Below are 27,686 nucleotides of genomic sequence, written 5' to 3'. Positions count from 1 at the left end.
AGTATTATAAAAATATATTTATTAATTAAGTTGGTATATACTTATACATATATATATATATATATATATATATATATATATATATATATATATATATATATATATATATATATATATATATTTGATTGCCATTAATTATAATGATTTGAATTTTTAGTTGTTTTTAATTAAATAAAGATTTATATTTCTAGTATTTTTAACTTTTAAGTATTTTTGTAGAATAATATTCTATCATATCCACATATTAATAATATTATTAATTTTTTTATAATTTATATATTATTTAATAAAAAAACTATTTGGGCATGGGGCTGGGCAGGGTAGAGATCATTAAATTTGGGCGGGCTTGGACAAGAATTAAGGCCCGAATTTTCGGGCCGGGCCGGGCTTGGGCAATGTTGAATTTTAGTAATTTTGATTCAAGCCCGGCCCGGCCCATGGACAGGTCTACTCTCAACTAGAAAACAGTCAAAACACTCGACAGTGTTTTCTTTCGTGTTTCTTATCTTGGCATAGGAAAGTGCATCCGTGATCATTCATCGTCACTGAAAAACCTGGAAACCATACTAGACATTCCGTGATGGCGTTGAAGTTCCCAAAAGTTCTCCTTTTCTTCTTCTTCTTCTTCTTCTTCTTCTCCACAATCGCGGCAGGAAGCTATGAAGATCCTACGAGGAGGACCATGGAGGAGTTCTCAGGATATCCATTTCATTCATCGCATCCCATCTTTTCTCTTTCACCAGTCAACCTGGAGAGCCTTCAGAAGCAGGTATTACTTCTCTTGGTTTTCTTGGAGATTACTTTTTGCCTGAAGGGAATATTAATAAATTGAGGTTTTTGTTTGCTTGGTTTTGTTTCTTTTACAGTTTGATGAGTTGGCGAACTTTTCAGATACCCCAGCTCCATCAGTGACTCGGATTTTGTTCACTGAGAACGATGTATTGGCTCGAGGGTAAATCTCAGATAACTTTTAAATTTTCTTGATTCTTTGAAATAGGAATTGAAAAATAAAAAAATGGAATTGTTGGAGGAACTTCCATAAAAACAACCTTTGTATATAGGAGTTTATGGAGTTTTTCAGTTGAGTTCTTATTGATTGATTGAGGATGATAGAATTATAGGAACTTGATGCAAGTTTATATACATAGTATTGCCATCTCCAATACAAAAAAATGAATTGACTTCCTCATCTATTGCATTTTGGTTTGTAAACAACCATAAAGGTTTTAGGGAAAGTAGCTATTTTCTCTACCTTTATTTCTATATGCCTATGTGCTTCAATTGAAATGTTTCAAGAGTTGAATAGTTAATTAAATTCAAAGGCTTCACCAACTGCCATACCCCTGATGGGGAGTTTAAGAGATATTCATTTAAGAATTTATTTCGATTTTGCTTTAGTTTTTCTTTTTTGGACAAGTTAATTGTCATGCATTGCCGAAGACAGGAACAATGAATAGGGGGATGTTAAGGCAGATTAGTTTGCACTAAAAAAGAGGAGTTCATAAAAGTTCACATGGTGGGAGTGAAGAGGAGGAAGGTTTTGAGCCATCTGCGAAGGCTAGATAAATGTGCAAGGCTTAGGATGTAGGGAGGATTAAACATGCGCATATTTACCTCCTTATTTGAAAGCCATTTCCATGCCATATAATCATGCCACTCAAGTTGTGAAAAGTTCACCTTACTGTTCTGCTAAGGCCTATCCTAATAGGTTTTAAACTCTATACAGCCACCTAAATAAGACATAAAGAAAGGATCATGAAAGGATAGGATAGAAGGTGAGATGTACTGTATTAAGTCAAATGGGATAATTGAAACCTTTTATTCTTGAGTAACTTCATCTTCCCACCTGCTGAAAAGCTTAAGTCCTATTATCTAATCTCTTCTATTTGAACCCAGTTGAGTTGGTCATCCTATTATCTAATCTCTTCTATTAGAACCCAGTCGAGTTGGTCTGGTACACCATGTGACATATGTTGCATGGTGTGGGGGCTCAAGTGTAAGAAAGATAAAGGCTTTGGAATGTGGATATAATTGCTCATTAGTGTTTTGGATGTCACTGACTTTGAGTGTGAGAACAACTTACATGGAAGAATAGGGTTGCATATGCGCTTCTTAAACTTGCAGCCTCTGAGTTTTGTGCTCTTGGCTATCCTTTGAGGGTACTGCTTTAAGAAGCTTGAGAAAATATTTGGTTTTAGTATCTGTTGAAGCTTGTTTTAATGTGCATATAATTAGATTAAGAAGGCTTAAATGTGCTAGAGTATTCCCTGGGTTGGATGTTTTAAATCTTTCAGTCCGATTTGATTTTGTATGCCTTGGACCCCCATCTTTTGGCTGTGACATGCCTTGAACCCTCAATTTATCACTTTGCGAGGAGTGTCTTGAATTCTATAATTTCTATTTTACCTGCATATTATTTAACACACCTCCTTTACTGCTTGCCTCAAGTCTGTTTACTATTTTCTCAATCTCAAAATGGATTTAGCATCTCATCTTGTTTCTAGAATTTATATTTGTGAGAACTTTATTATTAAGAGGTGGGCTTCCTTGCCCCATGTAACCAGAATCCTCAATCAATGAGTACTGAAGGGATAATATTTAGTTATTTATAAAGGAGATTTAAAAGTATGGAAAAGATTTTTAAGCAATACATTCTTTTATGGATATTTTTCTTACTAGAAGACTTCAAAATCATGTAGAACTTATGATATATAACAAATGTGTACAGGACAATGTTCAAATCGATCATAATCACAATTTTTCATTTTAACTTTGTTAAAATATTGTAGAATACCTAGCATATTACTATGTATTATTATGGAGGCAACATTTTCTGACTCTTATGAATACTTATGTGATCAATTTGAAAATCATTTCTCTTATTGATAAAATTGTAATTGTAACTAAAACCATAACTGCAGGTATATTAAAGAACTGATGGGTAAAGCTAGTCTTTCTGTTCGGGAAGATGCTGTTGGTAACATATTTGGGCGGTGGTGAGTTTGAAACCATTATTCCTGCAGTCTTATAACAAGGATGAATTAGAAATAATTCAAGATTTTGTTGCAGTTTGAATTTGAAGTTAATTTTATTGCTGTGAGACTAAAAGCTTTTCTACATAGACATGATAATCCCATGTTCAAATAGACATAACAGTAGCTAATGCAAGGTTGCTGTTTGATTGAAGATCATGTCAGCTTTTATCTTACAATGTCAAAATATTTTATGTAGACATAATAATCCTGTGTTCTAATAGTTGTAACAGTACTAACATGAAGTTCAAGTGGCTATTTTGTTTTTCAATTTGACTTCCCATGCTTCATTCAAAACCCATAATTCTAGCAACAGAAAAGGTGATAAAAATATACCCTGAATAATAACTGAGATTCTGGATGTATCCTTATTTTAGAAAAGGTAATAAAATATCAACAAAATTAGAAGCTAATTTCTAGAAAATAGGAACTAATTCTCTAACCTATTTTTCATAACTGTTTGATACATCCCTAAAATTAGTGCATTGATTCTATCATGCCTGGCTTGATGAGGAGAAACTCATAGGTAAGTTTGAACAATTCCTTTGTAAGGATATCAGCTATATGTTGTGGTATTGCAACAAATGGCATACAGGTAACTCCTGCTTCAATCTTCTCTTTTATAAAGTGTCTATCAATTTCGATATGTTTTGTCCTTTTCTGTGATACAGGCTGTGTGAAATGCTAACGTCTACCTTGTTATCAAAGCACAACTTCATAGACATAGTCACAGGTTTTTTTAGTTCTTCCGAAACTATTTCAGCTGCATCATCTCGCAATCCATATAGAGATTTCTTTGGTTTGCAGACTTTCGATCCAAACTTTCTCAAAGCCCAATGGTGGATCCACGTTAAAATTTTCCTCCAAATCTCCATAGAAAGGCATCCTTTACATCCAGTAATTCTAGAGGCCAGCGAAGATTGTCTGCAATTGATAAAAACACTCTTATTATGTTTAATTTTGCCACAGATGCAAAGGTTTCAAGGTTGTCGATATTGTATGTTTGAGTGTAATCTTTAGCCATCAAATGTGCCTTGTATCTTTTAAATGATCCATCTGACTTGTGTTTGCTGTGAAAACCCATTTGCTTCAAACTGTTTTTCTTCTTTCTTGGCTGATCCATTACTTCCCATGTTTTATTTTTTCAAGGGTCATTATTTCTTCAAGAGTAGCCTCTTTCCACTCAGGAACCTGTAGAGCATTTTTATGTTGTCTTTGGGAATTTTACACAAGACAATTATGAAGTAAAAACAAAGAAGGTATGTGACAAATCTTATAAGAAACAAAATTTTATATGGAATGTTTGGTACAAGTTCTAATGCCTTTACAGTTAGCAATGGGATTTAGATGAACTAGCTTGGATATGTTCAGTGTGAAGGCCGTCTGCAAATAGGGCCATTCCCACTCGCGTCCCGGGGTGCTAAGGGCTTTTTCTAAAAGGCGGCAGTGTTTAATTGAAGATTCAGTGGATTTTTTATCAGCCTTTGCTTTGTACTGTTGCCCTTGTTGAGAAACATTGGTCTCATTTCTTTGTTTCCTTTATGAGTAAACAACTTCTTTGGTACTTGTCTTGCCGTTTGTTGTTCCTATCAAAAGATGACTGTAGAATTTGGATTGAGTTTTCATTAGTTAAAACACTAGGTTCTGTATTTATGAAAAAATTGGGTCCATTAGAAGTTAATGTGGCATTTTCAGGTTGAAAGACATTAGAGTAACCAGAATGTTACATATGCGTCTTCCATTCAAAATGGGTTTCAAAAAATGGTTTAGATTAAAAAAAAAAAAACTGAAGTGACATCTATGGTGACAAACATTTTCTTGGGAATAGGTCCAATAGGATCATAATACTTGCATCCATTTTGAGTTGTAGCATGACCTACAAAGACGCTTCCTCGCGCTCGGATTTAATTTGTCATGGTTGTGGTCACAAATATACATCGAAGCACTTTTAATGGTAAGTTAGAGCACAACTTAGATATGAAAAAACTCTTTTGAAAAACACTTGCATGTGTTTGAAATTTTAAGCAGGCATTTGGTTGAAAGAAATTAGCTGCAAGAGTTGTTTCGCCCTAAAGACACTAAGGAACCTTATTTATAAATGATAATGCTCTAGCAACCTCTAAAGGATGTTTGTTTTTCCCTTCAGTTACTCAATGTTGTTGAGGTGTGCCTATCATCGCAAATGAGCTAGGCTTGATTGGGTAGGCGTAGGGCCCTACTCAAGCTCAGCTCGAAATTCAGTAGCTTGAGCTCGAGCTTGGTCTGAGCTCAAAATTAACTCAAAAAGATGAGTTTGAGTTCAACTCAAATTTTGAAAGCTCGGTCTAGGTTCGGCTTAGCTTGAAATTGAAATTGGGCAAATTGTTTCTAAAAAATTGAATCCAGCCATCTAGCGCAAGATTAAAATATACTAAATAATATAATTATGAATATCTTTAATAAATTAAAATTAATATTTTTAATGAATTAAAAATATTGTTTGATAGAATTTTAAAGCACAATACTATTACCTAGAATAAAAAAAATCATGAATTCTTACTTCATCCTTTCATTCATTTGATAGATAATGCTACCTCACCTAAGCATTAAAATAACAAATGATGAGGCGCGCAAGTGAGCCTAATGTGACGCAAGTGCACGTGTTGTATCAAGTTGTAAAGTGTGCAGATATGCAAAAGTCGATCCCATGAGGAAATTGAATATTAATGCTAGCTCTCATCCTATTATCTAGCTGGTCAAAGTGTGTTAAGTGTTAACAAGTAAACTAACTAAAATTAAGATTTTTTTCCACAAAACTCAAATGCAATCTAGTAGAGATCAAGATAATGAGAATGGTGCTCGGATGAGATTTTTCTTAGTTGCTCAAGATGATGACTTCTATTTATAAAGTTTTGAACCTAATTCATTAAGATCATTGGACCATGGAGGTTCTTTTCTTGGATTAGCTCTTATCTCTAAGTGACTAACCCCTAGACAAGGTGGAGTAGGTATTTCACACATTCTCCCCTTGAATGTATTTCAATTATGTGAACCATACTATTAGGTTACCATTGTATGGAAAGTTCTTATCATTCTCCAAGCACCAAAAAGTTTGTTCATTTTGAACTGAAAAAATTGAAAACAAGTAGTTTGTACTTGAGTCAACTCCATTTTCAAAGAAATAGAGACCTCTGTTTCTTCAGCATTGCCAATCATCCTATCGAGATCAACTCATACTGCAAAGAATGGAAATTAACCTAATGCTTGAGATCATTCATTAACTTAGTGATCTGCAAAAGATTACGAGATAGCTCAGGCACATAAAGAACATTATGCAGAGTTAAGGAGATATACCAAAGGATCCTGTTCCAGCTATTGTTGAGAGAGAACCATTGACAAGTTTAATTTTGTGTTCCCCGAACAAGACTTGTAAGCTGAGAATAGATTAGAACAACTTGTTATATGATCAATTGCTCCAGAGTCCATGATCCAAGGGTTGGTTTGACCAGAATTGTCACTGAGGAGAGTAGTAATAGAGATATCTTTCCAAGCCAAAGAACCAGAGGGATTTACACTAAATTGTGGAGATTGGAAAAGTTTGTACAAGTGCTTTAGCTGTTCTTTTGTGAATTTGACGCTTTTGGAATGACTTGCTGCCCTTGGAAAGAATTCTAAGGAAAATCTGTTCCACCGTATATTGTGGATGTCCCATAAGAAATTTATACAGTTGCTTCGAGCAATCTATGATTCTACATGGCTGTTCAAGTTTAGAAGAAATAATTTAAATTCTTCATATTATTTGACAGTTGAAAACAGTAGAATATATAGAGAAGCATGACAACAAAACTGTCATTGATACCCATAATTCTAGCAACAGAAAAAGCTAATAAATATACTTGTAATAATTATGGAGAATATAGATATCCTTTTTTAGAGAAGGTAATAAAATATTAACAAAATCAGAAACTAATCTCTGGAAAACCGGAACGATTATGTGACCTATCTTTTTTGACAGAATTCAAATAAGAAAGTGTTTTGAAACTGGTTCAAGTAACCCCCTAGCCATTTGAGGGCTATGTGGGGGGTGGGGGGTGGGGGAGGAATGCTTATATGGGCTGGACTTGACAAAAAATTGACAGATGCTGTCCTAGCTACTGCAGGAATGAGTCTATGAACCTTTTGATGCTAGCATTATTTATTAAATAATGATCATCTTGTTGTCAACATTGTCTTTCTGTTCTGTTTGTTAGCCTTTTGGTTACAAATGGATAGGATATAGTAATAAATTATCATTATGTTGTAGTATAACCTTTACCATCACAAGGTTTTCATTATTTGTAAGGAATTGGTTATAGACATAGAAAATAAGGTGGCATATTATTCTCTGTAAGTAATACAATTGGATCCCTATTTATCATGCACATTGTAAATGAATTCCCTATGTTTCGACATATCTACTTCCTGAAATTTCACCAAATTATTTTTGTTTTTCAGGACTGGTTCTGATCCAGAGCTTGGGGCAGTTGCAACTGGTTCTCACATTGATGCCATTCCTTATTCAGGAAAATATGATGGGGTTGTTGGTGTCTTGGGTGCTATTGAAGCAATAAATGTGCTGAAAAGGTGTGTAATTAACCTGCTCAAATTTGGCATCAATGTTAGTTTTTGAGTTTTCATACTTTAAAGTTCTACTACATATGCTTGTTTTCCATTACTCAAACTTTTGATAACCATGCTCAGAAATTGAATATTATTTGAAATATTTTGGTAATATAATGGATACTAGTCATGTATCATCCTTTAATATGTAAATCTAAATGCAAAGTCATTTGCTACTAGAAACTCCTAAGTGTTTGGTTAGGGGATAAAAGTTTGGGCTTAAGGGAATCTTTTTAAAAATTTGGGTTAAAGGGAAAACTTTTATTTGAGTTAGACAAAACTTCGGCTTAATTAGCCATAATTAAAGTTAAATATTTTAAGATAAAAAAAATTACTTTTCTAATTAATTGATGTGGTTTACTGCAAGTGCACGTTTTGATCAAGTAGTATTTAAGATATCATTCCCACGGGACGATGTTGTTCATTACCGATTACTTGCTATTAATGGCTATCTAAACAGTTCTAAGTTAAGTAAAGAAATTAAAGCAAATGAATTAAAGAAACTATAATTAACAAGAACTAAGGGTGAGTGATGGCTCAGGGCAAGGGTTTAGATTCAAATACTTTTGGGATTTGGGTTCACCACAATGAAGATTTGAAGGTTCCATACCAATGTCCTTGCTATTAGGTTTAATCACTTCTTGAGGTGAATTATCTTGAGGTACTTGCTACTTCCTTTTGGAATACAGCAAGGTATCTAATTTAGACCTATCCCTACTTTTGTGGTAATTTTATTAATTAGATCAATCAAGATCTGTGATAATCCAATGGGCCTTTAGGAGATTTTAATCTAAAACTTTAGGTTAAATTCTTAGCTTTCCAACATCAATGTTCACTTTTCGGTTCTTCCCTTGACATCTAAGATCATGTAAATGAGAGGCTTTACACATTCACAAGCATTAACCACAATGAAAACTGAATTAAAAGCAATCAAACATTAATTAGAAAAGATAAATCAGAACTTCATCATCTATTGCATTTACTTCCAATCCTAGAATAAAAGTATTTACTCTCTCATGTTCAATATGCAAACCATAGAACTCATTCTAAACATTAGACAAGCAAGAATAGAGATTAGTGGCAAAAGAAAAACTCCTTGTTCTCCACAAGGGTTATGCATCTTGCTTGCTACTTAATAAATCCCAGCTTGATCTTCAATCTGCTTTCTTAGATGGCTCGGGCTCCTAGCTTTTCTCGGGTCTTGGAGAGACCAATCCTCAGCCATCGCACCCGGATTTCCTCCTCTCAAAACCCCTTTTGTTGTTTTATATAGGTAGGGCTTCAGTTAGGGTTTTGCTGCCAGCATGAAAGACATGCATGTAACATAACACGGGCTGGTCGTGTTTCTTTCTGTGTTGAGAATTTGGAACTTCTGTTGCACAGGTAAGGGACATGGGCTGTGTTCAGGCACATGAGCTCGCTGACAGTGTTTCTTTCTGGTCTCCATTTTGTGCTTTCTTCATACTCCAAAGCTGGTCCATTCAGTCCTTCCTTCTTAGATGCTTGAAATGATCATGGAACCGAGGGCAAACTCTGCTTATCAACATGCAAAAACATTGAAAAGTAGTAATCCGAACTAAAAGAGTGAAATCTATACAAGACTTGAGAAAAAAACGCATGGGCAAACTACAAATAAAACCCAATTCATATCAAAATATCATGCAATTTTCACTTCTAATGATGTGTTAATTAATATTTATCATTAATAATCTTGTTACTATTATTAATAAATTTATTTAAATTTAAGTATTGTAAAAGGAGGTTGGTGGGATAATTCTTGGGCATTTGGTTGGGGGTTGGGTAGTGTCCTATTTGCTTCAAAGCTGACAGCCTTATGTGTTCTCTTACTTGTGGATTTGAAGGTGATATCCTTCCTTGAATTTGTAATATCTTCAAGTGACAGTGAACCAACCATTGCACTGTTTTCTGGTGGACGCAGGCCTCGTCTCTTGTGTTGTTTGATGCCTTAATTGTGCGTTTACCTTGTTCATGCATGTTGAAATGCTCTAACTCACATCTCAATTCTCATCAACAGGAGTTAACTGAGTAAATGAATCAGACTAATCATAATTTAATACGATTTATCCTCAGCATATGAGTGGGAATTTAGTGGTGAAGTGCCATTTTCATGAACTGGCGCTAAGAGGGGATGTAGTCTCACTTTTAGTGACGAATTAATGAAGTCAAAACTTATTAAGAATGGCCACTTCCCTCTGCTTCAGAGAGTTTTGGCTGAACCAGGGCTAATATAAAATGGGGAAGTGGAGAAATGGGACTTCCCACATTTAGTTTTCAAACAAACAATATTTCTGACATCCTCCATATGACAATGTTTTGTTATAGTACATAAAATTTTAAATGTCTTGATTTTCTTGATCAAATCTTTATTTGAGCCACCTTGAATTTCATCAAGCTGTGAACTTGAAATTAGCGTTTCCAAGACAATCCAAATAAATGAATAAGATAAACCTGAGTGTACCTGCAATTCTGTAGACAAACTGAAGTTATTTCCTACATACTGGGATAATTTTGGACAGCCTCTCAATATGCATATTTTAGAAACCAGATATTCGTTAGCAAGGATTCCTGAACATAAAACAGCAAGTAAAATGCATGTATCAGTGACTCAATTTTATAGATGTCTATTATTGACTCGCCAATTTGAAATGGTTTGTCTTGGATCTAACGTGATAGGACATGATGAATTTTCCATCAGAACATCATGAAGCCTGAAAATACAGGCATTGGCGGAAAATTAAGATCTTTATAATCATGAGGTTGATCCATTTTCTTCTTGTTCATGCTGAAATAATTAGGTACATCTTTAAATGTTGAATCTAAAATGTTGAAAAATATGGTAAAACTTCTACTGGAGCATCCGTGGATGAAAGACAAGCATATGGGCAAATATTAAGGTCTTACATGGGAATGTATGCGATTAAAGACTGCTGGGGTTTTTATATATATTTATATGCATGTATGTATATATTGCCTTTTTTATTTGCAATTTCTATATCAAAATTATGATGGATACACATTAATACTGAATGATTTCCATTTTCTCCTTGTTCATGCAGAACTAATTATGCCCTAAGATTGTGGTTTGGTTTAGTTGTTTCCTTAATAGTATTTCTTACATATATCATGTGTCTGATGATTCTTCTTCACAGATCTGGCTTCCAGCCTAAGAGATCATTGGAGGTGATCTTGTTTACATCTGAGGAACCCACTCGTTTTGGAATCAGTTGTTTGGGGAGGTCTTTACTTATTCTTGCTGTTGTATGCTGGTTGCTTTGTTTATATTGTTCTATATACTTAACTGTTATCAGAGATGTGGAGTTTTATTCCATCTCACTTATTAGCTTAAATATGTACAAAAACTCATCGTCAGTTTGGTTGGTGGTGGCCTATCTCTGTAAAAATTATTGTGATTATATTGAATTTGTTTTATGTCTTAAATGTGCAGTCGCTTATTAGCAGGGAGTGAGGCACTGGTTAATGGCATTAAAGAATCAGTTGATGGTCAAAATACATCATTTTTTGATGCCGCAAAGTCTGCAGGCTATGTAGTTTCTGAAGAAAATTTGTCTACTGTCATTTTGGAGAAAGGCAGCTATTTTGCTTTTCTTGAATTGCATATAGAGCAAGGTCCACTTTTGGAAGAAGAAGGTTGGCCTCAACACTCACTTTTATATGTTTTATTTGTGATGATTATGTTTAATTTCTTATTTCAATCTTAAGGTGTTTCCATTGGTATTGTAACTGCTATTGCTGCTCCCGCAAGTATAAAGGTGGAGTTTGAGGGAAATGGAGGCCATGCTGGAGCAGTCCTTATGCCAGAAAGGTTTTCTGCTTTTAATTTTTCTATATATATATATATATATATATTCAATCATTTCCTTATTGTCCAGAAAGCCTTTATACCATTGATATTTATTTCTTGTTTGAATATTCTATTTTACATGCTTTTGGAATAAATCCTGGAAAATAGTTTGTCATATTTAAGGTATGTAATGAGGATCGTTGAGTTTGAGTGTTTATGCAATTTGGTCCATGTGGCATATTTTAGTTTAGGAGAGAATATGTAATTGAAGATGCTTTCTTATGAATAAGAAGAAGGGAGTCAATAAGGAAGATGGATAGTCTTAGACAAGGCATGGTTCCAGTTATAGGTCTTAATCGTTGATTAGGATGCTTGACCACCTCACTGCCAAGTGCCATCTTCCACTCAACTTCTCCTTAAAGGATGTGCAGGTTACTAGTTTAATTAATGATTTCATATTAGTTAATTTGTTAAATATGGATATGAATATAAAGCCCTTTATCTTTTTTCTTATTAGTTTAAGCTTTTGGGTTGAATTGAGCCTAGATAATATTTATTTGATTTGTATTTAACATAGTAGCAGAGCTTGACTTGTTTTAGTTGTTTAGTTTGTTTATTTTATTTGCGACGTGTCTTTAAAATTGACTAGCATGTACCGCATGGGGTGTATTAAAGTAACTAATATTCTTATGTAGGTTAATTTGGTAAATGTGGATACGAACATATAAGTTTTGGTCTTTTTATCCTATCAGCTCAAGTCTTTTGGGTTAATTTGAGTTGGGATAATAAGTTCTGTTTGAATCTAACATAGGTAATTAGCCTCTTTTTCAAGATTACAAACAAAAAATCCTAGAATATGGTTTGAGGTCTTCAATGATTTTATTCAGAGGAGACATTTGGTTGAAAGAATCTTGTCAAATTCCCAGTTATCTTGGAAAGGCATGTTACATGCCTATGCTTGGTAGACATTAGCAATATTCCTAACAATATATCAACTCTAAGATTGCAACTTTCCCACAAATAATGGTGAAGTGATTCCCATCATGTACCTGTGTAATGTCACATTAATATCAGGTAATAAAGTTTACATATTTTTTATTCCGAATAATACCCTTTGACTTATTTTGACATATTTTCCTCTACGTTGATTAAATGCACACTTTGATATATTTTAATTTTATGCATACATTTTATAATGACGTAAGAAACACTAAGGATTTGGCCCTGCAAAAAATAAGAATGGCTTATATACACCTATAAAATGATATTTTCTTATGTTTCTCTTGGATCAAAAACCAACTAATAACTTCTATTAAAAATAATCAACTATTCTTTGCTCTCTTTTCTTCATTCATTATGGGAAATGACAAAATAGGAAAACAAAAATTATTTTGTAGTTTATGTTAAATGTATTATTTAACATAAAGAGTAATTTGGGAATCTAGTTTTCTAATATGGCTATATTTCCATCAAGATTTTGTGTATATTAGAGTAACTAATAGTCTCACATCAGTTAATTTGGAAATATGTATTTGAATATATAAAACTATTTTCTCATTCTATTAGGTTAAAATTTTGGGTTGAATTGGGCTTAGATAATATGTTTGGTTTGCATTTAACATGACATTAGAGCTTTGTCTATTTGGCTTGTTTGCAACATGTCTTGTTAAAATAGACTAGCACGTATCACGGAGTGTATTAGAATAACTAATAGTCCCACATTTGTTAATTTGAAAAATATGGATTTGCATATATGACCGTGGGTTTCTTATCTTAATAGCTTAAGCTTTCTGGTATGAATCGAGCTCAAATAATATGTTTAGTTTGCATCTAATATGGTATCATAACTTGGTTTGTTTGGTTTGTTTATAACGTGGGTAGTTAAAATAGACTAGCACGCATTAAGGGGGCTTGGTAGAGTAACTAATAGCCCTACATTGGTTAATTTGGAAATATGAATCAAAATATATAATTTTAGGTCTATCTTATTACCTTAAACTTTTGGATTGATAATCAGGCCTAGATTATTTGTTTGGTATGCATCAAACATGGTATTGAAGTTTAGTTTATTTGTTTGCTTTTCTTTTTCCTTTTTTTTTAATTTTGGTCAACATGACTATTTAAAATAGGCTAGCATGCATCAAGGGATGTATTAGAGAAACTAATAGTCTCACATTGATTAATTTAGAACATATGGATTTGAATATATGAGCCTCTATTTCTTATTCTATCAACTTAAGCTTTTTGGGTTGAATTAGACCCATATAATATGTTTGGTTTGTATTTAACGGTGTATACCAAATGTGTTAAAGTAAAAGGCATGTCAATATTTGAACTAAATAATTCACAAACCAAACATAATGTTCTAGTATTATTAGGAATTAGATTCTTGAGAATTAAATTATTAGGAATATGGTTATGTAAGGCCCATTTTGTTTCCTGTGAACCAAAGCCCCTGAAGGTAATGCAAATCCATTGTCTCAATGTGAGAAGAATATAAGCTTGATGAATATAAGGTTGTCGGTGAAGTGAAATCACATAAAGTTTGAGGAAAAATTCAAGGTAGATTTTCAATCAATGATGTGGTCTAAAAGCAAGGAGTGACAAGGAAAAGCATGTGTTGTAGAATGAAGGGTGAAAGTTGTTTTTTGTTGGAAATAATTTTGGGATGAAACAAATTGGTGGGCAATAAGCAAGATAAAACTCAAGAGGAAGATGTATTCAATTTTTCCCACTTTCAGAGGAAGACAACAATACACTTGCTTATAGCGTTTTGTGACCTTTCACATTTGCATATTAATTTCATATTCATTTCCCTAAACACCATCTCATTAACCAAAACACATTTTCATGAACTAAAACAAAACCTTTTAGTTTCCCAATATCATGCATGCATGTATCCAATTAAGTTTACTTCTTCTGACATCCTTCCTTAAACTTAATTGCCTTTGTCTCTCATGCCAAGTAGTTGCTTAAATTTGTTGAAGAGATCAATTCCAAGTGGTTTGGTGAAAATGTCTGCAACTTGATCATGCGTCTTCACATATATTAGCTTCACATCTCTATTCTTCACATGCTCTCGAATAGAATGAAACCGAACATCAATATGTTTGCTCCTTTGATGATGCACCGGATTCTTCCCCGAAGAAATAGCTGACTTGTTATTGATGAATATTTTTGTAGCTTCATTTTGAACAAACTTAATCTCCTTTAATAAATTTCTTAGGCATATAGTATGACCTATGAAGCACGGACACTCCAGGGAGCTTGGCGTACCCGTGTCGTACCCATGTCGGACACACGGATACCGGACACACCGTGGACACCACCAGACACTCATATGTTTTGTAAATGGTTTTTCTAAGTTACTCATGTATATTTCCTAATTACTTCCCAATACACAAGATCACCAAATTATTCTATAAGTAAATATATGACATATATTACATGAAAACTATATAGATTTATATTTATAATAAATATTTTATAAATATATAATATTTTTTTATAGCCGTGTCTTGCCGTACCCGTGTCCTTAATGTTTAGAAATTATCGTGTTGTCATGTTCGTGTTATGTTGTATTGTGTCACTGTGTCCGTGTTCATGTTGCTTAGAGTATGACTAACACGTGAAGATGCCGCGACATACTCCGCTTCACATGTAGATAATGTCACAATTGGTTACTTCTTAGACATCCATGAAAATGCCGCATCACCCATGAAAAATACAAATCTGGAAGTGCTTTTTCAGTCATCACAATCTCCATCTCAATCACTATTCGAATAGCCAATAAGCTCAAGGTTGTTAGAAGAAGAATAAAATAGGCCATGGCAAAAGGTACCTTGGATGTAACTGTTACAAGAGAAGAGAATGACAATCTGTATATTTTACATTGATGAACTAGAACCAAACATATATAGGTGGTATTTAGCTCTAAACATGGTAGCTCTAAAATTGTATAGATTACAAAGAATAATATCTCTAAGATTATGCCTAAGAATCAGCTATTAATATCTCTAAGATTATTTTTAAGAATAAGAAATTTATAGCTATTTACAACATTTCCCTCAAGTTGGAGCGTAGATATCAATCTTGCCCTACTTGTTACAGATATAGTCAATTCGAACCCCATTAAGAGCCTTGGTGAAGATATCTCCAAGTTGTTCTCCAGTCTTTACATATCTTGCAGAAATCAATTTTTGCTAAATCTTTTCACAAACAAAGTGACAATCGATCTTAATGTGTTTAGTGCGTTCGTGAAACATAGGATTAGTGGCAATATGGAGAGCAGCTTGATTTTTACACCATAGTACAGCTGGAATCGATGTTTTAAGGCCCATTTCTTGTAATAACTGATATATCCACATAACTTCACATATAGATTGTGCCATAGCTCTATATTCAGACTCTGCACTAGAACGAGACACCACGTTTTGTTTCTTGCTTTTCCAGGATACCAAGTTTCCCCCAACAAACACACAATACCCTGTAGTGTAACGTCGGTTTATCTTTGAACCTGCCCAATCCACGTAAGAAAAACTCTCGATGTCACCATGTCCATGATTGTTGTATAATATGCCACGTCCAGGAGCCCCTTTCAAGTAACACAAAATCTGCTCCAGTGCTGCCCAATGATGAACTATTGGAGAAGACATAAATTGACTCACTGCACTAACAGAGTAGGCAAGATTCGGACGAGTTACTGTAAGATAGTTCAATTTCCTAACCAACCTTCTATACTTCTCGGCATCTTCAAACAAATCACCATCCTTTGTCAATTGAGAATTAGGAGGCATTGGAGTGTTGCATGGTTTGGCTCCCAACTTTCCTGTGTCAGTCAATAAATTGAGGACATACTTTCTTTGGGATAAGAAAATACCTTTCTTACTTCGACTACTTCAACCCCCAAGAAATATTTCAATGCTCCTAGATCTTTGGTGTGGAATTGAGTGTGAAGAAAGGATTTTAAAGCTGAAATTCCCATAGAATCACTCCCAATAATGACTATATCATCAACATAGACCACAAGAAGAATGATACCTGAGTCATATTTAGAATAAAAAACTGAGTGATCTGACTTAGTCTTTGTCATTCCAAAACTTTCGAGAGCTTGACTAACTTTCCCAAACCAAGCACGTGGGATTTGTTTCAATCCATACAAGGATTTACGAAGACGACACACCGTGCCAAACTCTCCCTGAGCAACAAAACAGGTGGTTGCTCCATATGCACTTCTTCATTGAGGTCACCATGTAAGAAGGCATTTTTGATGTCTAACTGATGTAGAGGCCAATTATATGTTGCTGCCAAAGAAATAAACAAGCGAGCAGAAGTTAACTTGGCCACAGGAGAAAAAGTATCCAAATAATCCACACCATAAGTCTGAGCTTATCTTTTAGCCACAAGACGAGCCTTGAGGTGAGCAATAGAATCATCAGTATTTACTTTGACGGTGGACACCCATTTACATCCAATAGTCTTCTTTCTTGTAGGTAAATCCACTAAATTCCAAATATCATTAGTATCTAAAGCATTCATCTCTTCTATAATAGCAGTACGCCAATCAGGGTGGGACAAGGCTTCAGAGATAGTTTTGAGAATAGGAGTAGATTCAAGAGATGCAACAAAAGAACAAGATGAAGACAAATGATTATAAGAAACAAAAGATGAAATGGGATAAGTGCACTGTCTTTTATCTTTACGAACTGCAATAGGAAGATCAAGATCACTAATCGTAGGGTCTAAAGGCGTTGAAGTTATTTGCATAGGACATGGAGAAAGCCTTTCCCGCCTTGAATACACCTACCAAATAGGGGGTTTTGGTGGAGGTGGAGGAAGGTCACTTATTCGAGTTGTGATAGTATAAAGGAGCAAGTCATCATCCTCCACAGGACCAGAAGACGTGGAAGACAAGGAGAAGAACGGAATATGTTCTTGACAAGTAACATCAACTGACACAAGATACTGATTAAGGGTAGGAGAATAACAACAATAACCTTTTTGTATCTGAGAATATCTAAGAAAAACACATTTAAAAGATTTCGGGTCCAATTTAGTGAGATGAGGTCGGACATCACGCACAAAACTAGTCCTACCAAACACTCGTGGTTCAACAGGGAACACAGATTTAGTGGGAAATAAGATATGATAAGGACTCTCACCATTAAGAACAGAGGAAGACATGTGATTAATCAAGAAACATACTGTGGAAATAGCATCTACCCAAAACTGTTTAGGTACTTGCATTTGGAAGAGGAGTGCTCTCGCAGTTTCAAGGAGATGTCTATTTTTTCGTTCATCTACTCCATTTTGAGATGGGGTATCAACACAAGATGATTGGTGAAGAATGCCATTTTGGACCATGTAAGTTTGAAAAGAATATGAAAAATATTCTTTTGCATTATCACTTCTCAAGGTTTAGACAGAAATATTGAATTGTGTTTTTATTTCCGCACAAAAGGCACTAAAATGAGTAAATAACTCAGAACAATTTTTCATAAAAAAAAGATAATTAACTCGAGAAAAGTCATCAACATAAGTAATAAAATATTTAAAACCAGGTTTGGACAAAAAGGGCACGGACCCCAAACATCTGAATGAACCAACTCAGAAGGAGAATTGGCTCTTTTATTGACTCGAGGAAAAGAACTCAAACAATGATGTTTAGCAAAATGACATGACTCATAGTCCAAAGAAGACAAAGCATGAAACTAAGGACATAATTTCTTCAACACTGGTAAGGATGGATGACCAAAACAACAATGAGGTTCAAAGGGAGTGAGGACACTGGAACAAGCAGTGGATCTCGACAGTTTTGTATCCAAAATGTAGAGGCCTCCAGATTCATGTCCCTTACCAATAATCTTCTTCCGTCAAAAGAACCTGAAAGATGTAGTAATTAGGAAAGAATGAGACAAAGCAGTTCAAGGCACGAGTAATTTTGCTAACAGACATGATATTAAAAGAAAAATTAGGTAGATTAAGAATAGATGACAATGATAATCAAGGAGTTAGATCAATAGTGCTAGTACCAAGAACACAAAAACTAGATCCATCTGCCAAAGTGACGTTAGATGGAGATGTGTGAGGTTCAAAATTGGATAGGAGTGTGGGATTACCTGTCATATGACCAGTGGCACCAGTGTCAATGACCTATTTGGTCGGAGAAGAGATAAGACATGTACTTGGGTCACCTGACTCAGCGATTGCATAGATAGATTGAGATGAAGACTTTGAATTCTCTTGATACTGAAGGAATTTTGCATATTCGTTTGCAGAGATTGCACGTGTTGTCAGAGGAACTTGGGATGGTATTAGTGGTTGCAACATAAGCTGAGTGAAATTTTTGAATCTGTGACTTTTGTTGTAATTTTCTACAATGTCGCTTTGTATGTCCTGTCTCATAACAGTTATAACAAACAATTCCCCCCGAGTCCAGATCCTTGCTTTTAGTGCTTCCACTTCTGTTATTATTCTTGGCATAAGCTTGTCCTGTTTTGATCCACGACTAATAAGTGCACTATTAGTGTGAATGACAGAAGTGATAGATGGGTTATTATCAACCCGCAGTATCCTGGTAAAAACATCATGTAAGGAGGGAATTTCTGCACTAGATAAAATCTGGGACTTAGCAAACTCAAATTTAGAGTCAAGCCCGGTTAAAAAACTCGTGATAGCCATCTTTTCCCGTTGATCCTGTTGAACTTTCACATCAGGGTTAAAGGGCAACAAGACATTTAGTACCTTATATGTTTTCTTGAAGTGCATGAAATATGCCATTAATGATTTCTCTTGTTGTTCAGCTCGATAAAATTCCTTACAAACATCATATATGCGTGAGATATTCTTTTTACTGGAATACAAAAACTCTAAATGCTCCATTAAAGACTTAACAGATTCACAATGACTAATAAGTGAAAATACCTCACTTTCAATAGAGTTTCTAATTTGCAAAATCAATCGAGCATCATCCCGCAACCAAACTATCTTTTTGTCATCATCAATTGGTGGATCTTTTGTCAAATGGTCATCCTTGGAGATACTTCTTAAATAAATTTTGATGGTATTGTTCCACTCCAAATAATTAGAGCCATTTAACTTCTGATTTGTAACTTGGGACAACACAGGGATAACATCTGTTACCACCACATTCTTCGACTCTTCACCCATATTGGCACAACACAAACCAAGTAGATCAGCCCTACCCACTACAAAACACTAACAACGACATCTTCATGGCAAGGCCAAGAATGCCGCTCAGCAAGCAACTCCCTCAAAATTGAGAAAACAGATTAGAAAGGATCCAAAACAGAGAAGAAGAAGCCAGGACGGCAATTGTCGCCGGAGGTTGACACACGCGCAGATGAGGATTGGTTACTGGAAAACTAGACCAAAAACAAAAACAAGAACCTTAAAGCTCTGGTGCCATGTTACAAGAGAAAGAGAATGATAATCTGTATATTTTACATTGATGAACTAGAACCAAACATATATATGTGGTATTTAGCTCTAAACTTGGTAGCTCTAAAATTGGAAAGATAACAAAGAATAATATCTCTAAGATTATGCCTAAGAATAAGAAATTTACAGCTATTTACAACAGTAACGAAGGATCCTTTTAGCCGCCTTCCAATGACTTGCTGTAGTTTCCTCCATGAACTTACTCATAAGTCCAACACCATAGAGTATGTCCGGCCTAGTACATGTCAAATATTTCAAGCATCCTACTAAGCTTTTGTAAAGCATAGGATCAATCTTCCTTTCATCATTCTTGGAAAACTTGGCTCCGCAATCCACTGGGGTACTAATTGGGTTGCATTCCTCCATCTTTAACCTTTTTAGGATCTCCTTATGTAGAAAAGTCAAAGATATGTAAATAATTAGTAACGGTTGTATAGCTGTAAGTAGGAATTAGTTTCCTTATTTTTAGCAATCAGATTTTATTTTCTAAGATCTGATTATATTTAGCAATCAGATCCTATTTTCTAGGATCTGATTTTTTGTATCATGTGTAATCTTTTTCTCCTATATAAGACCTATTCGGTCTATCAATGAAATCAAGAAGTGTATAATCCTTTTCTCAAAAAACTACATGGTATCAGAGATAGGTTCTTTTGCCGTAACCTTTTTCTTCTTTTTTTAAATGGCCTCCTCTACCACCGACTCAGCTACACCAGATTCGACCACTACTTCTGTCCCTTTAGTTTCCTCTAATATGGATTCTTCTCACTCATCCATGCAAGTTACTCTTCATCGATTGAATGGACGCAATTATCTTGAGTGGTCTCAGTCTGTTAAGCTGGCCATTGATGGCCGTGGAAAACTTGGCTATTTGACAGGAGAAACCGCTGAACTTGATTCCAATGATCCCTCTTATCGGGCTTGGCGTTTAGAGAAGTCCTTAGTTACTACATGGCTTCTTAATTCAATGGAGAATTCCACTGGTAAGCCGCATCTTTTTATGAAATCTGCCAAGGAGGTCTGGGAGTCAGTTAAATCCACCTATTCTGATCTTGAGAACTCTTCTCAGATCTTTGAATTGAAGATTCGTTTATGGCAATCCAAACAAGGGTCTCGAGATGTTAGGACCTATTACAACGAGATGGTTTCATTATGGCAAGAGCTTGATCACTGTTATGATGACCAGTGGGAGAGCCCTTTCGATTGCGTGTGCCATAAGAAGAAAGAGGAGAATGATCTTGTGTTTATGTTCTTGGCTGGTATTCATCGCAACCTTGATGAGGTCAAAGGGAGGATCCTTGGCCGTAAACCTCTTCCCTCGATCTGAGAAGTCTTCTCGGAAATTCGACTTGAAGAACTTCGCAAGAAGACAATGTATGTTGACATTGATTCCACTACAACCAGTCCTGATTCTTCTGCCTCTGCCCTTATTAGTCGAAGTGCTGACAATGACAAAAAGAAGAGACTATATTGTGATTATTGCAAACGGATGTGGCACACTTGTGAGACATGTTGGAAACTTCATGGCAAGTCGACTGCTGGGAAACCTTGCCCTGAAAGGGCTCTTCACGCTATAATCGACTCTTCTCGTGACCATCCTTCTCCAATCGAACATCCCTCCTTCACTCGGGAACAAGTTGAGCAATTGTTGAAATTAATTCCTTCCCAGTCTCAAGATCCTTCCCGTTTCATTGCAAAATCAGCCGGTAATAATTCTTTAATCTCTTGCTTTCATTGTTCCACACAAAACTGCACTTGGATCATTGATTCAGGTGCCACTGATCACATGACTGGTTGTTCGCGTCAGTTTTCCTCTTATAAACCATGTGCAGGAAATAAACGAGTTCGTATTGCTGATGGTTCTTTCTCTATTATTGCTGGTATTGGGGATATTAAAATTTCTCCCATCCTTACCTTTTTTAATGTCCTTCATGTTCCGAGTTTATTGTGTCACTTAATATCCATTAGCAAACTCACAACTGATCTTGGTTGTAAGGCTGTTTTTTCACCTTCTACCTGTGTCTTTCACAAGTCGGCCTCGGGGAAGATGATTGGACAAGCTTGGGGGTCTGAAGGATTGTATTTCTTGGCTGATGGATTCACCAAAAATAAAGTAACTCAATCGATTTCCTGTTTAAATACTGTTTCTAGTTTGAATATTTATGATATTTATTTATGGCACTGTAGATTGGGTCATCCAAGTTTCTTCTACTTAAAACATTTGTTCCCTGGTTTGTTTGGCAATAAAAATCCATCATCCTTTCATTGTGATATTTGTGCGTTGGCAAAAATGAGTAAAAGTTCTTATCATCCACTCTCGTATAAACCTTCGAAATCTTTTGCCTTAATTCATAGTGATATTTGGGGTCCATCCTGTGTTACTACTTGTAAAGGATATCGATGGTTTATAACTTTTATTGATGATCATACACGTGTGTGTTGGACCTTTCTTCTTAAAGAAAAAAGTGAGGTACCTTCTGTTTTCAAGAACTTTTATAACATGATTTTTACTCAATTTGGTGCTAAAATTCAGATTTTTTCGAAGTGACAATGGCTGGGAGTATTTTGCACAATGTTTGGGAAATTTTTTTTGGGAAAGGGGGATTGTACAACAGAGTTCATGCAATGACACACCTGCTTAAAATGGTGTTTCTCAGAGAAAAAATCGACATCTCCTTGAAGTTGGTAGGGCTTTAATGTTTTCTGCAAATGTTCCTAAATACTTATAGGGAGATGCCATTTTGCATGCTACTTGTTTGATAAATAGAATGCCATCTTGGATTCTCAAATTAAAGAAGCCAATTGATATGCTACAATCTTTTTTTCCTCAATCACGCCTATTCCATTCCATGCCTTTAAAAATGTTTGGCCGCACTATTTTTCTAAAAAATCCAAATAAAAAGAGTAGCAAACTTGATCCGAAGGCTATAAAATGTGTGTTTGTTGGTCTTGCCTTCCATCAAAAAGGTTTTAAATGTTATCACCCGAGTTCAAAGAAATTATTTATTTCAATGGATGTCAATTTCTTTGAAAACATTCCTTTTTTCCATTCTCATCTTCAGGGGGAGAATAAAATAGAAGACTTGAATTCTAATCAAATATTGATTCACGAGAAATTAAACTGGTTGTCTAATCAAACTTTAATTCCTGAAAATTTAATCCCTCAAAGTAATGGACAACCTAACTTGAACTTTGATCTTGTGTTGCCACAAGAATTTCATCAATCTTTTCAAAATAAAAACAATGTTCAAATGGAAAATAGATTTGGGAAAGTTTATTCTGGGAGAATCCACCGTTCAAGCGATCAACCGGACAAACTCACAAACTATCTGACATCCGAACCGGAACCGGCGCCACCTTCTAGTAAGTCATGTGATCCAACTCTAGATCTTCCAATTGCTCTTAGGAAAGAAAAACGCTCATGTGTCAAATACCCCTTATCTAATTATGTGTCTAATGAACATCTCTCATCCCAATATTCTGCCTTTACCACTGACAAGGTCCCCTTGCGTATATCCCGCAATTGCACGGGTTTGTCGAAGTAATAATCCCGGATGAGCGGGTATCGAATCCACAGGGAGTAGGGAATAAAAACACTTAATCCGCTTCTTAGCTATGTGAAAAATCAATAGTGATAAGTGTGACAATGATTAAATTCTCAAAAGTAAAAGCAACAAGTAAGAGAGCACGAATAAAGGAGGAGGTAAGGCAATCGATAAAGATGGGGTATTCGGATAATGCTCCGCCTAAGATAATTGTTTTAAGTGCAAGAACCCTCTATTATGCTTCCTAATCGATGTAATGGTGAGTCGTGGAAATCCTTAATTACATAGTCCCAAATCTAAGGTCAACTATGCCTAACTTTATACATGTCCCGGAGGAGAGATTAGATAACCTCTCAACCTCGCACTCGAATAGAGTTGCAAAGAGCTCTAGGGATTCCAAGTGATAAATCTCTTCCTAATTATAGATCTAACCCTTTGGTCCAGGTGGAAGGTCCCTAACCACAATTAAGCCCTAGATACTAAGATCACCTCAACGCTTCACTCCGTTGCACGCTCAACTAAGCCCCAACGGAGGGTCATCCCTTAGACCATTCACTATATTATGGCCGCAAAGAACTCGAGTAACGGAGGTAGAATCTATCACGTCAGAGGGGAAAGGGGACGCTCCTGTACCTCTCGACTCACCCTTTCAACCCTCTCCAACCTAGCTTTGTCTAACGCTCATGGTGTGTCACTCACTCACAAGGTTACCAACAAGAACTCTCAACCCTAGTGTCACTCTAGGGGAAATGTTCATACAATCAAGCATTCAAGGTTGGAACTCACAATAAACATCAATTAATTGAAAGCATAATAAAGGGATTCAATGAAACAAATACATCCTAGGGTTCACAAATACCCAAGTACCCACTAGGGGTTTAGCTCTCCATGGAGCTAAGTACAATCAAAGAAATAGAATGTAAAAGCAATGAATCCATAAAGAAACCCCCTCGATGGTCGTGTCGATGGTCTTGTGGAAAGTCCTCTACTCGTTGTCCAAGGATTCCCTCGTCCGGTATAGGATACGCCTCGACGGAAGCTCCCCTACTAACCTTCTTCCTAAGGAATGACGATGTCGGAGCCGTAGAACCTCTCCAAAACCTTAGCCAATACCCCTCAAAACCCTAGCCGAAGCCCTCTCTCAAGTTTGGGAAAAGATGGAGAAAAGAATGCTGAAATCGGGGCTGAATCGGCTTTAAATAGGGCTGGAATCGGGCGACCACACGGGCCTGTGGATTTTACACACGCCCATGTGGAATTTCCACACGGGCGTGTATAAGTTCCACACGCACGTGTGGATTGTCTGAATTTTTGTTTTCTCGGCCGGCTGTGAACAGTAATTACTACAGTGATTGTTACAGTAACCTGCTACAGTATTCTGTCAAAAATACTCCCGAATCCACTTTTCATCAAGGTAACATAAACGGGCACACGTTTATGCCGTGGATCGCTTTGCTTCTTCAATGACGGATAAGTTGATGGAGATCTTGTTCTATGTGCATAAGTCGGAATGCTTGAGTGTGATTGCCCTTGTGCCCCTCCAAATGGTTGTGCTAACTTAAATACGGGGAGGTTGGCACACACTCTAGCATCTCGCACCCGACTCATATCTTCGCGTTTGAATTTTAGCAAGATTTTCTCCAAAATCGGTGCATTGTGATCCACATTGGCTTCTTTCCTTCATAATTGGTTTCCCAACTCAACCTGCATAAAAGTAACATAAAAACACACATATTAGTGTAAAAACCCGAGAAAAGTAATGCTCAACATAAGGAAAGAACGCTTCACATTCATATCGCACAAGCACTTATCAACTACTAATATATATGTTGTTCAAGTTCCTAATAATATACAGGAAGCTCTTAAAAGTCTTGAGTGGAGAATGGCTGTTTTAGAGGAGGTGGATGCTCTTGAGAAAAATCAGACATGGAATGTTGAGGAGCTTCCAAAGGGAATTCCTACAGTTGGGTGTAAATGGGTGTTTACTCCAAAGTTCAACAGTGATGGATCTTTGGAACGATACAAAGCTCGTCTAGTGGCCAAGGGGTTTACCTAAACCTACGGTATATATTATACAGAAACATTTGCTCCTGTTGCTAAATTAAACACAGTTCGAAGTCTACTCTGTGGCAGGAAATCTAGATTGGCCTCTATGCCAGTTTGATATAAAAAATGTCTTTCTAAATGGCAAGTTGGAAGAGGAAGTCTACATGCTACCTCCACCTGGATTTGAATACAAGTTTGGTTCCAAGGTCTGCCGCCTAGAGAAAGCTTTGTATGGGCTGAAGCCATCTCCTAGGGCGTGGTTTCAGAAATTTACTGTAGTTGTAAAGAATCAAGGCTACAATCAAGCACAATCGGATCATACCTTGTTTACTCGCTTCTCCAACTATGTTAAGATCATAGCTTTGATAGTTTACGTGGATGATATTCTTATCACAGGTGATGATTATGAGGAGATTGACAAGATGAAGGTTCGACTTTCTAAAGAATTTGAAGTCAAAGATCTTGGAGAGATGAAATACTTCTTGGCTATGGAAATAGCTAGATCTAAGCGTGGGATTGTTGTGTCACAGAGGAAATACATTCTAGATTTGTTACAAGATACTGGAATGAGTGCGTGCAAACCTTCTGAGACACCGATTGATCCAAATAAAAAGCTTGGAGATATTAAAGAAGGTAAAGAAGTAGATGTTCAACAATATCAGCGACTCGTTGGGAGATTGATTTATTTATCTCATACTAGATCTGACATAGCATTTGCTGTGAGTTTAGTAAGTCAGTTCATGCATTGTCCATATGAAGCACATCTTGACGCTGTCTATAGAATCCTCAGATACTTGAAAGGTTGTCCTGGCAAAGGATTAATCTTTAAAAGGGGGGAAAACGAACAATTGAAGCCTTCACGGATGCGAATTGGGCAGGATCAGTCACTGATAGGAAATCTACTTCTGGTTATTGTACCTTTGTGTGGGGGAATCTCGTGACATGGAGAAGCAAGAAACAAACTGTCGTAGCTCGTAGCAGTGCTGAAGCCGAGTACCGAGCTATGACAAACGGCATATGCGAACTTCTATGGATTAAGAGGATTTTTGAAGATCCTAGACTTGAATTGGAACTACCTATGAAGTTATACTGTGACAACCAAGGTTGTCAGACCCGGCCCGGGCATTGACCCGGTTAAGGCTAGGGGTCAGGGGTCAATGGGTTCGACCGGGTCGAACCGGGGTCAATAATAAAATATAAAAAAAATATTATAATAATTAATAATGAACAAATATAATATTAAAACTATAATTATAATATAAAAAATTACTCAAATTTGATATTTAAATTGATAAATGACCTTATATGCACTAGTGTTTTCTAATCAAGGTAGTCAAATCGAGATTCGAATCGTGAATCGAAATTCTAAATTTGTGAATCGATAATCGTGAATCGAATCGAATCGTAAGATTCAGTTCACATTTCAAAATCATATATATACATTAATACATATATATATAACATGATTATATATAAAAAAAAATTCTAAGTCATGCATTAAACATAAAATAGTTTGGAAGACATTTTCCTAGTTTGAGATCTTTTTTAAGTTTGGAAGACATTTTCAAGTGTTAAGCAAACCTATATATTGAAAAAAACTTAGTTATTTTAAAAATAATTGAGATTTAAAAATTAATAAAATAGTCACAGAAAGATTAAATTATGTTAAAGATTAGTTTTTTTAAAAATAAAAAAAGATTTCTTTCCATAACAAGATTTTTTTAAGATAACAAATTAATTCGATATTAAAAATTTTTAAAAAGAAAAATATTATCTTTTTAATTAATCTTTGAATTTGTTTTTTTCGATAACAAATTCAAAGATTAATTAAATAAGGGCCAATTTGTCTTTTTTCTTTTTAATTCAAAAACTCATATTAACTAGGAATCGTTGATCTTCTCGATTCATATCGATTCGACCGATTCGGGACCGATTCAAACGATTCATTCACGATTCTAGATCAATGTCGATTCTTTTATAAGATTCGAACCGTTACGGATGAAAAACGATATGAATCGTACGATTCGTATCGAAAATCGTACGATTCTAACTACACTGTTTCTAATTATGTCATTTATTTTTAAAATTTTTAAAATATTTACAAATTTAATATATTAATATATTAATATATAATTATTGAAC

The 27,686-nt window shown here is 35.4% G+C and overlaps 1 protein-coding gene across 1 annotated transcript in view; it reads left to right on the top strand.

The window, feature by feature from the left end:
- Nucleotides 1-489: 489 nt before the first annotated feature.
- Nucleotides 490-27,686, top strand: part of LOC120266703 (ureidoglycolate hydrolase) — a 38,889-nt gene continuing 11,692 nt past the window's right edge. Inside the window, exons 1-7 of the mRNA XM_039274350.1 lie at nt 490-769; nt 867-952; nt 2,922-2,996; nt 7,506-7,634; nt 10,841-10,927; nt 11,137-11,339; nt 11,412-11,514. Coding sequence (XP_039130284.1) covers nt 581-769; nt 867-952; nt 2,922-2,996; nt 7,506-7,634; nt 10,841-10,927; nt 11,137-11,339; nt 11,412-11,514 — 872 coding nt within the window. The 5' untranslated portion in view covers nt 490-580. The remainder of the gene's footprint in view (nt 770-866; nt 953-2,921; nt 2,997-7,505; nt 7,635-10,840; nt 10,928-11,136; nt 11,340-11,411; nt 11,515-27,686) is intronic.

The sequence above is a fragment of the Dioscorea cayenensis genome, chromosome 8 (genome assembly GCF_009730915.1).
Source record: "Dioscorea cayenensis subsp. rotundata cultivar TDr96_F1 chromosome 8, TDr96_F1_v2_PseudoChromosome.rev07_lg8_w22 25.fasta, whole genome shotgun sequence".
NCBI classification, from domain to species: domain Eukaryota; kingdom Viridiplantae; phylum Streptophyta; class Magnoliopsida; order Dioscoreales; family Dioscoreaceae; genus Dioscorea; species Dioscorea cayenensis.
The sequence above is the reverse complement of the archived record's forward strand: the minus strand, read 5'-3'. Positions and strand labels throughout refer to the sequence as shown.